General features: G+C 40.9%; 1 protein-coding gene across 3 annotated transcripts in view; it reads right to left on the bottom strand.

Moving 5' to 3' along the window:
• Positions 1-4,145: 4,145 nt before the first annotated feature.
• LOC113514644 (nuclear pore complex protein Nup205) overlaps positions 4,146-13,666 on the bottom strand; it is a 32,461-nt gene continuing 22,940 nt past the window's right edge. The window contains exons 24-32 of one of the 3 annotated variants that reach the window (XM_052902867.1): positions 13,403-13,518; positions 10,776-11,585; positions 9,941-10,167; positions 9,084-9,221; positions 7,702-7,945; positions 6,148-6,385; positions 5,629-5,904; positions 5,078-5,196; positions 4,146-4,341 (exon numbers count right to left, since the gene is read on the bottom strand). In XM_052902867.1, coding sequence (XP_052758827.1) covers positions 4,261-4,341; positions 5,078-5,196; positions 5,629-5,904; positions 6,148-6,385; positions 7,702-7,945; positions 9,084-9,221; positions 9,941-10,167; positions 10,776-11,585; positions 13,403-13,518 — 2,249 coding nt within the window. In that variant the 3' untranslated portion in view covers positions 4,146-4,260. The remainder of the gene's footprint in view (positions 4,342-5,077; positions 5,197-5,628; positions 5,905-6,147; positions 6,386-7,701; positions 7,946-9,083; positions 9,222-9,940; positions 10,168-10,775; positions 11,586-13,402; positions 13,519-13,666) is intronic. The other 2 variants (XM_052902868.1, XM_052902869.1) reach the window with 2 other exon arrangements.

Here is a 13,666-nt window from a genome sequence, read left to right as displayed (position 1 = left end):
CTCTTTACCTCTTTTTTGAAGAACCCCATTTTGTAGTCTCTAGGAAAAACCTCGACAAGTAACTAATTCCATAACCTAAGCGTTTGTGAGAGAAAACATCTTTGAAACTGCGCTATACGCGACCATTTAGATCTTAAGATATGGAAATGAACTCCCTGTCGATGGCGAACTGTACGATGGTAGAAAATGGCCGTGGGCATCATATTGAACAATTCCTCTGAGCACAGTCCTTTGTACAAGCGGTAAAATACTATTATTATTAACAATTACTGTGTTTTGTGATTGTATTTCAAATTGAGAAAATAGTCCAAAAGGGACAAAACATGATTTTAAGTATTTTGACGTTTTATGAATAAGATGATTATCTAATCCTTCTAAGTAAAATAATAAAACCAGAGGGAGACTATACAAAAGTCCCATTCGTGTTTCTACCGTGAAGCAGTTATGTTTGCATGACTGTGTTTCGGTTTGAATGGTGGGATATGGCAATGAATTTACAAGGTACAGAGGAATAACACCTGAATCCTCAGGAATGGCAACATATAGGGGGTATCATGGGCGAAACAGTATACTCTGTTATGTCCATAGTACTGCTCATGTTTATAGGCGACGGTTACCACTTTCCATCAGGTGGACCGTCACCTTGTTTGCCATTCTAAGTTGCGTAGACAAAAGAATCTCGCAATAATTTTTATTTATGAGTATTTTGCAAATGTACGCACGTAACAGGTCTAACTGTATATAGAATTAAAGTCACAAAAAGTAACAAATGTCTCTTTTATTAAATAAATAAATATTTATTATAATTTATATTTCAATTCGTGGACGTTCAGAACTTTATTTGAGTTCAAATAGATATATTTTCCTAATAATTCTTGTACTAAATATGTATTTCTGAGTGTTTTATAATATTTATTACATTTAGTAACCGGCGAGCGTGTATGAAAAGATTGATGAATGTGGAGGAAGCGAAGGAGGTTTGTTTGAATCGAAGCATTTGGCGTTCCATTGTTTCCGTCTACCCTAATGGGAGACAGGCGTCACAGATATGTATGTATGTATTAGAGAGATAAATGTTGAAAGTGTAATTACATGAAATATGTACAATTTTATTACGTGTTTTTTTTTTTTATTTATGTTATATCCAAGTATAACACGCTTAATTCTAGCTAACTATATTCACTGAGCGGAAAAGGATTGTTAGTAATGGAGAATGAGAATCCCATTGCTAGCGATATACTCAACTAGGGCGACCTACTCGCGGTTCTCGCTGGAAACTATCATGGTTAATTCCTGATGAATTCATCATGATGGGCTAGCTGGCCTGTTTTCATTCTCATCTATCACCCTTCACTGGTGCTCCGCCAGCGTATCCCGTTAGCGCAGGCGGGTTTACCATACCATTTTCACCCATCAAAAAATAATATATTCACTTAAAACTAATTCCATTTCAAAACATAAAAATAATTAGAACATGTTTTGGTCATATTCCCGCCAAATCAGCTTCGAGCTTATATTGTATTGGTGAGTGTCTTGCCTATATCGCTCTAACATATACGTTACTATATTTTTTCTCTTTTACATCGCTTATCTATATACCTACTTTGTAATCTATGCTCTCAACTGAGACAACTCCTGTTACAAACAAAATGTAAGTGTTTTTTTATTTCTAACGCGTGTTACAAGTTCTGTTTGTATAGTTAAAGGTAACGGATACTAATAGGTGGAAGGGATTGTTAGTAATGGTGACATAACTTGTGGCATAACTTGTGTCTACGTAATATTAATAGGAAAGGGTAATTTTTTTAAGAATTTCGTTTTCCTTTTTATGTTTTTCAATAATAAACAAGATTTCCTATTATAATTCGTTCCACAAAAAAAAAACAAGTAGAGTTCAATCCTAGCAAAACCAGTCATTTTTGTTTAAAAATTTGTGAACCATTTTTGATAAAATTTTTTTCAAATTGAAATTCATTTTGTCCAATTTGAATTTCAATTTGAAAAATCTACATTTTGCCCCATACTACTTATAATGGCTTATTTTCAAATTTCTATCTCTAACGGTTAAAAAAATCGAGTAGCTCGAATCTCCATATTTTTGTGATATACCCAAAGTAAATTTACTTAGCATATTTTTATAGTATTTTCTATAATAAACACTTTAATGTGAAAATTTCAATAATTATTTTATCAATTTTTCAATCCAAATTTAGTTATTTTACGTGAATGGTTGCTATAACGTTGTTATTTAAACTGAAGTTTTCTCCAAAACACGTGATTTAAACCTTGGTACACTTTCGTTAGTTTGCCAGATATTAAAATAAATTATTTTCTTTGGCAACTTACGACTCTGCCACTTTCGGAGATTTGCTGCTGTATAACTCAATACCTAGGAACTCTATGAACTCTATATAACTCTCTGCATTTATTTCTGATACTTGTAATATAATAATAATTAATTAGGCGCATTCAATAAAAAAAAAAAAACAGGATTTTAAAACTAAAATTTTAGCATGATCTTTTACTGTCAAAAGTTATTTGCATTCTAATGTTTCAAAACGTTCCCCTGTAAAATGCATCTTTTTCAGTTGCGAAGTTTACCATAAAGGTGACGATATCTAAACGAGTTAGATATTACCAACTAGGTACAATACCACATACATTCCAAAAGACGACTTTTGGAATGTTTTGATTACTATTTTTATATCTATAGTGTTACAATCAATACAGCTGTTATCTTTTTTTTTAGTACGTTTGTTCCGTTGTGGAACAGGCTAAGGTCGGAGACCATGATGCCTAGTCTTCAATATGATAAATTGTCTGGAATTTTATACAGCTGTTTTCTATAGTTCATGATTTGACAGTGACATTTCTTTTTTTTTATTGTTGACAAGACACAGACATGCATTATGAATTTCGACATGTGATTCTGGACCTGTATAAAAAATTATGCTCGCGACTGTAATCCCTTATGGGGTAGTCAGAGGCATCTGTCGACTGTCCTCGTTATGGTGAACGTAACACTAAGTATGTCTACGTTTCGTCGGGCATATTAGAATACAGCATAATCTAGTCCAAGAGTTAGAAACAGCAAATTAACATGGAATCGTATTTGATACATTTGTAGTATATTTTTATAACATTATCAATTGTATTAATGACTCATTCAATTATCATTTATACTTTTTCAATTTTAAATGTTGCATGTCTCAATCATGGCGAAATATGACAACTTTGTACCTATTGTTAACATGTATATACTTTTTTTTTAATGGATGATAATGGAATGGTATGCCCCGCCTGCGCTATCGGTATACACCGGCGGGGCACCAATGAGGGATGATAGATGAGCATGAAAGCAGGTCTGTTAGCCCATTGTGACGAATGCAACAAGTATTAGTCAAAATGGTTTCCAGGGGGAACCGCGTGGATGTCGACCTGACAGGGCTTGCTAATGGGGCCATTAATTCTCATTACTAACAATCCCTTCCCCCCACATGTATATACTTACCATCCTGTTCTCACTTTGATATTATATTTACTTATAAGGTTTAAAGAATATTTGTGTTAAGCCATATATGTCAATTATCTACAATTACCTGTATGTATCTGCTTTTTCTATATAATCATTTCATCCCTGTATATACTTATTTTATACGCGTATGGTTTCAATTTTGTCAATTAACTACATAAATTTCTAATATTGTATATATTTCGGTACTCGTTGTCTTTTTTATTTTATACAACTTAGAATGGCAAACAAGCTGACGGTCCACCTGATGGAAAGTGGTAACCGTCGCCTATAGACATGAGCAGTACCATGGACATAACAGAGTATACTGTTTCGCCCATGATACCCCCCATGCGTTGCTATTCCTGAGGACTCAAGTGTTATTCCTCTGTATCCTGTAAATTCACGCCATATCCCACCCTTCAAACCGAAACACAGCCATGCAAACACAACTGCTTTACGGTTGAGACACGAATGGGACAGAGGTGGCCAAGCAAACAACTTTTGTACAAAGTCCCCCTCTGGTATTATTTTTATATAATATAAAAAAGAATATGTAACTATTCCTTTTTTTGTAATGACTATTTGTACCAAAATTAAAAAAAAATGTTTCTTGTAAATAATTATTCATTCATTCGTTCAATCAACCAGATTTATTTCTCGAGTGAAATAAAAGTTTACAAAAATAACTAATGTTTATTAATAACAAGTACAAATGCAATGATCGTTGCGGGAACACGCGGAGGCGATCAGAGCGACGAGAACTGGATCATGCTCTTGATGTCCTTCAATAACACCTCGACGAAGTCACGGTACGCCGGCGGCTGATTCTGTAAAAAGAATGAATTTATAGATAGATAGATAGATACTCTTTATTGTTTCCCCCAAAAGATTACAATAGTAAACTTATTATAAATATAAACAATTACAAGAAATAATCACAATGAGAAAACAATGGGCGACCTTATCGCTAAGAGCGATCTCTTCCAGGCAACCTTTGGATGGAGAGGAGTAATCATAAACAGTTTATATTGACAGTGTTTGTACTGAACTTGACAAGGACTCTCTCACTGCGCTGGACACTGCAAACTAAACAATGCTTGCTTATACTCAAAAAGTATTTGCAGGTTTTGTCACAATTAGGGAGAAAAGCCGCAGAGGGAGACTTTGTACAAAAGTCGTTTGCTTGGGTACCTCTGTGGCGTGAACTTACAGGGTACAAAAGAATAACAACCGAGTCCTCAGGAATGGCAACGAATCATGGGCGAAACAATATACTCTGTTACCACCACCACAAATGATTGGGATAAGGATAGGAAGATGATGATGATGATATACTTTTATCTTTTATATATTTATATAGCATTTTATGTATTTTCTTTATTTTATGTGTTTGCTTTACATGAATTAGTCAAGCTGTGCACATAATGTAATTGGATTACAACCTAGCCGAATAACAAACGTAATTATTATTTATGTTTTTTATTGTTGTGATCTGTTTTATGTGCCCATAAAATAAAATAAAAAAATAGATTGTTGAGTATTGGTGTTGGGCCAGCGCGTTACCTTGGCGGTGTCGATGAGCTGCTCGGTGAAGCGGTCGTTGAACACCGCCGCCAGCCCCTTGCGCAGCTCGGGCAGCTCCTCGCCGCCCGCCGCGCGCCACGCCATGCTGACACTTACTGCTGCATAGAGAGATAGATAGATAGATAGATACTCTTTATTGTTTCCTCCAAAAGATTACAATAGTAAACTTATTATAAATACAAACAATTACAAGAAATAATCACAACGAGAAAACAATGGGCGACCTTATCGCTAAGAGCGATCTCTTCCAGGCATCTTTTGGATGGAGAGGAGTAATTATAAACAATTTGGTGGGAGGCACGATGAAAAATTACATATTTCGTTCATAACATAGTTATTTCTTAATATTTGATTTAAACCCCCTGCAACGAGAAAAGTTAAATGTGATGAACCATTTGTACGTAACGCGTCATACGAAGTCGTAACAACGCGTTATGCGGGAATACCCCTATAACGCAGAACGAATCAACCGCGTTATAGGGGAGGAGGAGGAGATTATTGTAACTATAATAAACGTATGTTATTGTTACACAAGTCACCGGTGGCGCTGACGGGCTGCGGCGCGGCGGTAAGCCGCAGGTACACGTGCAGGTGCGCCCACAGCAGCTGCAGCGCCGCCTCCAGCGCGAAGCGGCAGCGCTGCAGCGCGGCGCGGCGCGCGCGGCGCCTGCGCGCCAGCTGGCGCACGCAGCGCGCGCGCGTCTCGGCCGGCGACCACGGCTCGCCCGCCTCCCTCGCCTCCCCCGCCTCCCCCGCCGCCTCCGCAGCCTCCTCCGCCGCCTGCTCCGTCACCAGCTTCCTCATATCTGCCGCCATACAATGATTGTCAATGCAGATATAGATCTGCAATCATCTTACAATTTAATTAATAGCATACATGAAATATGATCCTTCGAGCCGGATCAAGTGAATATTTTAATAAGATATTGACCACACCTTTATAGCACTTAATAAGTAAACATTAATAGAACATTCTATTCGATTGATGACCATTTATAGACCATATAGGCTATGTTCGTTCAGAATAATATAATATAAATAAAAGATACCGTCGAGCGTCATGGTGGAGACGTTTTGCAGCTGATGATGAACGGTGGCGAGCAGCTTGTCGTGCAGCTGCAGCCGCTGTAGCAGCACCTGCAGCAGCCGCACCAGGTCGCCGCAGCACGGCGCAGACGCGGGCGCTCCCTCGCCGCCACCTCCGCCCGCCAGCGTCGCTCGGACCACCACGCGTGAACCCTCGCAGTCCATTATGTTGCGCGCGTACGTCAATAGGTTGCACACGATCTGCGCCAACATACGGGACTTCATCAACCAGGAGCAAAATATTCATAAAATTGCAGACATGCTGTTTTATTAGAAATCGATTTTGAACAGTCTAATGGTGACGCCTGCTTGGTACACGATGGTTGTATGCTCGTATCAATAACTAATATAGTGTTAACTTAGCTACAACATACATTGTGAATATATGTATTGTGTGTATATATGTAGTTTTTTAAAAATTTTATTTTACAATTATTCAGGTAAATTTTTATCCCCTTATTTTTTATTTATGTACTTTTTTTATCTCATTTATGAAATTATTCTATTTTTTTTGGAATTTTTACTCAAAAACTCACGGACAACAAGAGAGGTGTGGGCAGGGGCATTGTCGTGGTGAAGAATCCAACGCCCCTGCGCCAATTCTGTGAAAATGAACATCGTATGGTGGACGGTTGGTTCCTTCACCTGAGATCGGCAAAAATTTCACGGCCATTCTTGCCGAGTTTCGAGAGAAACTTGACGCTGGCGTGACAAGCCAGTTCGCACAGACCTCGTATATGTAGTTTTTTTATTATTTTTTATTTATGTACTGAAATTATTCTATTTTTTTTTTGTGGGTGAAAATGGTATGGTAACTCCGCCTACGCTAACGGGTTACGCTGGCGGAGCACCAGTGAAGAGTGATAGATGAGAATGAAAACAGGTCAGTTAGCCCATCATGATGAATTCATCAGGAATTAACCATGATAGTTTCCAAGGGGAACCGCGTAGAGGTCGACCTGGTTGGGTATATTGCTAGCAATGGGATTCTCAGTCTCCATTACTAACAATCCCTTTCCCCCCGATATTATTCTATTATCTATGTATTATTTACATATGTCAAGTATTTTGGTTCATAAAGTAATTAAAACTGTCGCGGGTTGTATTGAAACGGCGAGGTTTGTCTAAATATTTCTAATGGCTCGGTTATAGCTCTCAAAATGAACAAATCAAAATGATCTTATATACTTAATAACAAATACAGTAAATTAAGACAAAAACGGTGGAGCGACATATTAACCTAGTACGTGCAGTGGTAAATTAACAATTATTACATTTGTTAGTAAACCAACAATTTCTTTATAGCACTGCACGCATAAACAACGTCATAGCCTTCAGGAAGAGTATATTCCTTTATTAAAAGGCCGACAGCACACCTGCAATGCCGCTGGTGTTGTGGGTGATCATGGACGACGGTAGTCACTTACCATCAGGTGAGCCGCATGCTCGTTTGCCCCCTGTGTTTTAAAAAGAAAAAAAAAACAGATGCGACTCCATAAAAACAAATAGTTAAGCACCTTATAGTAGAGCGTGTCGTGGCCGGGGCGCGGCTGCGGCAGGTGCGGCGGCAGGGGCGGGTGCGCGAACCGCGCCAGCAGCGCCAGCATCAGCGCCTGCAGCCGCTGCTGCCCCGCCACGCTGCCCGCGCCGCCCTCGCCCTGGACGCCGCTCAGCACCTCGCGGTTGGACGCGCGGGCGATCACCGACGTCAGCGCCTCCACCTCCGTCAGCAGCTCCACCGGTGAATCCGGGTGCGCCGCTCTGAATGGACGAGGTTTTTTCATATTAGTTAAGTAACTATTACATACAATTAATACATTAATAAAATTGTAAAACTAACTGAAATGTACAAGTTCACTTTTTAATAAATTATAAACAAATGTGTAAAAATATCCACATATATAATATTTATCACATATACATGTACATATAGATAGATAGATAGATAGATAATTTATTTACATTACTTACAGCACACAAATTACAATAAAAAAATACATACACATAATATACAGTAAAAGAGATAAAAGAATTAAAATAAAAAAGCACAAAACAAAAAAAAAAAAACAAAATATATAAACTAACAATCTCCTTTCTTTCTCTTCCTTTATGCGTGTGCCATAGTAACACAAAATCGTCACAACTCAGTTTAATGCTTTGCCCTTAAAAGAGCAAAACACTGATATTCTGTTGTGGCCAAGAGTCAGTCGCGAAACTCCTCATTAAAAATAACAATAAAAAGAAATATAAATAAAATGCGTTGTATGTGTCCATTACATTCGCCTACATTTGATATTATATTCTAAATAAATAACAGATACCATTAGATTAGGGGTAGTCAGAGATCACTTTCTGTCACATTCAGGTATTAAGGCAATAAATATTTCCGCTATGTACCTATTAAGTATGCCAATTTTTTGTTTATTAATTAAAAATTTTTTAAGTTCTTTTTTTAAATTGTGTTTAGTTTTAGACAATCTTATTGGGGGTGGTATATTATTCCAGCATTTCGTAGCTTGGTAGCGGAAACTTCCCTCAAACGCCACAGTTCTATGAGGACGCCCTGCTAATAAGTAACGCGTGGGTCTTGTACTATATTTGTCATGGAATGAACTGAACATATCACACAAGTACATGTATTCAACGTGTATAGTCCATAGTATCACGACATCAAGGATATAAACCATACGCTAGTATCAAAATACAAACTTAACGACAAAGTCAAGAAAAATCTTGTAAATATTAACATAGCGGTTTTGACTGATCGCCACATTTTGGTCCTTCGCACCGGATATGAATAAATTAAATTATCATTTGAAAAGTATAAAGTCCAAATTATATTTTAATATTTGTAAATAGTTCTAAATGATAAATATGGAGTGAAGAAATGGAGAATTACCTGAGCACCATGTCGATACATTCTAGATGACTGAGCAGCAGGTGCGCAATTTGTACGAGGCAGCTGTGGTTGTCGGTGCCCAGCGTCGTTAGCAGCGCGTCGCACAGCGCCAGCACCGGCACTATTATCTGACGGAATCTGAATCAAATATATCGTAATACTGTATCTGTTCTTAAAAAGCTTTTTTTTATCTCAAAAGTGGGTAACAAGTATGATGGTAAACGGTCATCGCAGCTTATGGACGCTTGCAACACTAAGTGTATCACGTGCGCGTTGTCGACTCTGAAGAGACCTTAATATACCCTTTTTGAAGAATATGAGGTTCTGTAATCTCTGGGGAAAACCTCAGTAGGGACCTCAGCCCATAGCCTGCGCGTTCGCAAACTTCACTATTATTATGAACACATTTTTGACATAATTATTCTTTATGCCAGTAACTGAATTTCAATACGCTACTTAAATAGATTTGAACCGGGCAACTTTTGACGATTCAAGATATCACGTCGAAATTTGTCTGTGCCGTGTCAATATATGAAATGAGCAAAAATATCATGCAGGCTAAACCGAATACGCCAACAACCGTTAAGGCATTTTTTTTATTAGTGAAGATGAAATGGTAGCCCCGACTGCATTATCGGTATACGCTGACGGAGTGACAGTGAGAAGGCAGGTGAGTTCGTCCATAGTGACTAATTGAACAAGAATTAACCACTACGGTTTCCAGGGAGAACCACGTGCAGATCGACCTGATAGGGTGTATCGCTAGCAATGGGGTATTAGAGCTCATTACTATGAATCCCTTTTCCCCCGCCGCTAAGGTGTTGCGATTACGGCGGTTGTAGAGGGCGTGCGGCTACCTGGCGGCGACGGAGGGCACGAAGTGCGGCTGGTCGCGGGGCCGCGAGGCGGCGGCGAGCGTGTCGGGGTGCGCGGCGAGCGCGCGCAGGCGCGCCAGGCCGCACAGCGCGCCCTGCGCCAGCAGCGTCTCCGCGCCCACGCGGCTGCCCGCCATCTTCAGCAGCAGCGCCATCTTCGACTCGAACACGTACAGCACGCGCAGCGACTTCGGGCTCGGCTCCAGCGTCTGCCCGAACACACCCACCATATTATATCACCATCTACCGCATTAGCGAGCATAAACACCATTTTTTTTATACTACTTAGGATGCCAAACAAGCTGACGGCCCACCTGATGGAAAGTGGTAACCGTCGCCTATAGACATGAGCAGTGCCATGGACATATCAGAGTATACTGTTTCGCCCATGATACCCCCCATGCGTTGCCATTCCTGAGGACTCAGGTGTCATTCCTCTGTACCCTGTAATTTCACGCCATACGCCCACCCTTCAAACCGAAACACAGCCATGCAAATACAACTGCTTTACGATTGAAACATGAATGAGACAGAGGTACCCAAGCAATCGACTTTTATACAAAATCACCCTCAGGTCCTCTCCATTTAAGTAACATCTTTTCTGTAGCATGAATTTTTAAAACTGAAATTAAATTCTATCTTTGAATATTCGTTTAGAGTTCAATTTGAAAACTGAATCCATTTTACGAATTATTATTTTCAAGTATGTAAATCTTTCTGCTCGATTTATAAATAAAAAACATCACACATAAAATCCTTCGAGCCGGATATTCTATAACTAACAAATTAGTAAAAAACTAAATAAGCTATAACTAACCTCCCTAAGCCCTTCATCATCCTGTAGCAAACTCTCGATCAAACTCCTCAAATACCCCTGATTGGTGAGGGTATTCATCCATTCGGTTCTTGGGTTGATCTCTATGAGCGTGTCGAGACACGAGAGCGCCACCATGCGGCACACATCGTGCCCAGCGCCTATACAGTCACTGCACACTATCGAACACAAATTGTCACCGAAACTACTGATAACATCAATAACCATAGACTTCAACGAGGATTCCTCTTTGCTCGGCCTCGCTTTTGAACTGTCCAAGCGACTCACATACATGGAATTCATTTCCTCCTCAGGCTCGGCAGGACTTGGCTTTAAATTGACTATATTTAAATAATTCAGTAATGCCCCATAGAGATTCACTCGCATCTTCTGTGTGGAACTGCCTGATACTAATATCCAGCTAAGGATCTTGTGCAGTATGAACTTCAGGGTTAGAGATTTCGTTTGCATTATCTGGTTTGATGGTCCGAAGAATGTTGTTTCGAAATCAGATGATTTTAAGTTTGAGTCCCTTTTCTGTAGGATATAACAGTGGCGGAGGTTGACTAGAAGTAGCAAAACGGTGCCGGAAGCCAGGTTTCCAATTTGGGGTAGCACTTCAGCTGGTGGTATCTTATTTAATAGGTCTTGGAGAATGTTCAGCAGCAGATTCTTCCTCGATTCCAGGTTCAGTATATCCTCTGGCGCAACGCAGAATAGTATCTCTGTGAGCTGCCGCCACGAGTCATAGTAGTGTGTGAGTGTGGCTGCAAGATTTCTCTGCTTGTTCACCTCTGTGACATAGTCGAGTACCTGAGTTTAAAACATTATCATTACTGCAAATCCGACTAGTTATTAGACTTAAAGGGATAAAGAAGTAAAATGGAACTTAGATGTGTAGCATGCAGTGTGTTGTCTGGTGTGCAGCGTGCAATGTACGATGTGTAACATGCAGTGTGTTGTGTATGATGTGTAGCATGCAATGTTGTCTTGTGTGCAGCATGTAGTGTCGTGTCCCGTGTGCAGCGTGCAGTGTTCTATGTGTAGCATGCAGTGTACGATGTGCAGCATGCAATGTTGTGTCCGGTATGCAACGGGCAGTGTACGATGTGTAGCATGCAGTGTGTAGCATGTAATGTGTGGTGTGCACTGTACGATGTGTAGCATGCAGTGTGTTGTCTGGTGTGCAGCGTGCAATGTACGATGTGTAGTATGCAGTGTGTTGTGTCCGATGTGTAGCGTACAGTGTACGATGTGTAACATGCAGTGTGTTGTGTATGATGTGTAGCATGCAATGTTGTCTTGTGTGCAGCATGTAGTGTCGTGTCCCGTGTGCAGCGTGCAGTGTTCGATGTGTAGCATGCAGTGTACGATGTGCAGCATGCAATGTTGTGTCCAGTATGCAACGTGCAGTGTACGATGTGTAGCATGCAGTGTGTTGTGTCCGGTGTGCAGCGTGCAGTGTACGTTGTGTAACATGGTGTTGTTATCTGGTGTGCAGCGTGCAGTGTATGATGTGTAGCATGTAGTGTGTTGTGTGCAGCATGCAGTGTACGATGTGTAGCATGCAGTATGTTATGTGGTGTGCAATGTGCAGTGTGCAGTGTACGATGTGTAGCGTGCAGTGTGTTGTGTCAGGTGTGCAGCGTGCAGTGTACGATGTGTAGCATGCAGTGTGTTGTGTCAGGTGTGCAGCGTGCAGTGTACGATGTGTAGCATGCAGTGTGTTGTGTCAGGTGTGCAGCATGCAGTGTTGCTGTCTAGTGTGCAGCGTGCAGTGTACGAAGTGTAGCATGCAGTGTGTTTGGTCCGGTGTGCAGTGTGCAGTGTACGATGTGTAGCATGCAGTGTTGTGTCCGGTGTGCAGCATGCAGTGTACGATGTGTAGCATGCAGTGTGTTGTGTCCGGTGTGCAGCATGCAGTGTACGATGTGTAGCATGCAGTGTGTTGTGTCTAGTGTGCAGCGTGCAGTGTACGATGTGTAGCATGCAGTGTTGTTGTCTAGTGTGCAGCGTGCAGTGTACGATGTGTAGCATGCAGTGTGTTGTTGGTGTGCAGCGTGCAGTGTACGATATGTAGCATGCAGTGTGTTGTGTCTAGTGTGCAGCGTGCAGTGTACGATGTGCAGCATGCAATGTTGTGTCCAGTATGCAACGTGCAGTGTACGATGTGTAGCATGCAGTGTGTTGTCTCCGGTGTGCAGCATGCAGTGTACGATGTGTAGCATATAGTGTGTTGTGTGCAGCGTGCAGTGTACGATCTGTAGCATGCAGTGTGTTGTGTAGTGTACAGTGTACGATGTGTAGCATGTAGTGTGTTGTGTGCAGCGTGCAGTGTGTTATGTCCGGTGTGCAACGTGCAGTGTACGATGTGTAGCATGCAGTGTGTTGTGTCAGGTGTGCAGCGTGCAGTGTACGATGTGTAACATGCAATGTGTTGTGTCAGGTGTGCAGCGTGCAGTGTACGGCGTGCAGTGTGTTGTCTAGTGTGTAGCATGCAATGTGTGGTGGTGGTGTGTAGCGTGCAGTGTGTAGTATGCATCGTGCAGTGTGTAGTGTGCACCGTGCAGTGTGTAGTGTGTAGCGTGCAGTGTGTAGTGTGCAGTGTACGGCGTGCGGTGCGCGCGTACCTTGTGCAGCTCGTGCGCGACGAGCGCTCGCTGCGGCGCGGTGGCGTGCAGCGCGGCCAGCTCGTGCGCCAGCACCGCGTGCAGCCGTGACACGCTGATACGCTTGCCGCCCGTTCCTAATCACCACACAAACTACTATTATATTCAATATAGCTTTTAATCAAAATTATCTAATTAAAAAAGCTAAAGTTGAAATTGTTAACATTACGATTTTGAGGCGAAACAAGATTGTTAGTCGATCTATCAGCTCCATCGCTAGCAATA

The sequence above is a fragment of the Galleria mellonella genome, unplaced genomic scaffold, assembly GCF_026898425.1.
Source record: "Galleria mellonella isolate WM207_F2 unplaced genomic scaffold, CSIRO_AGI_GalMel_v1 utg962, whole genome shotgun sequence".
In the NCBI taxonomy this organism is placed as follows: Eukaryota; Metazoa; Arthropoda; class Insecta; order Lepidoptera; family Pyralidae; genus Galleria; species Galleria mellonella.
Note: the sequence above shows the minus strand (reverse complement) of the source record. Positions and strands in the feature narration are given on the sequence as shown.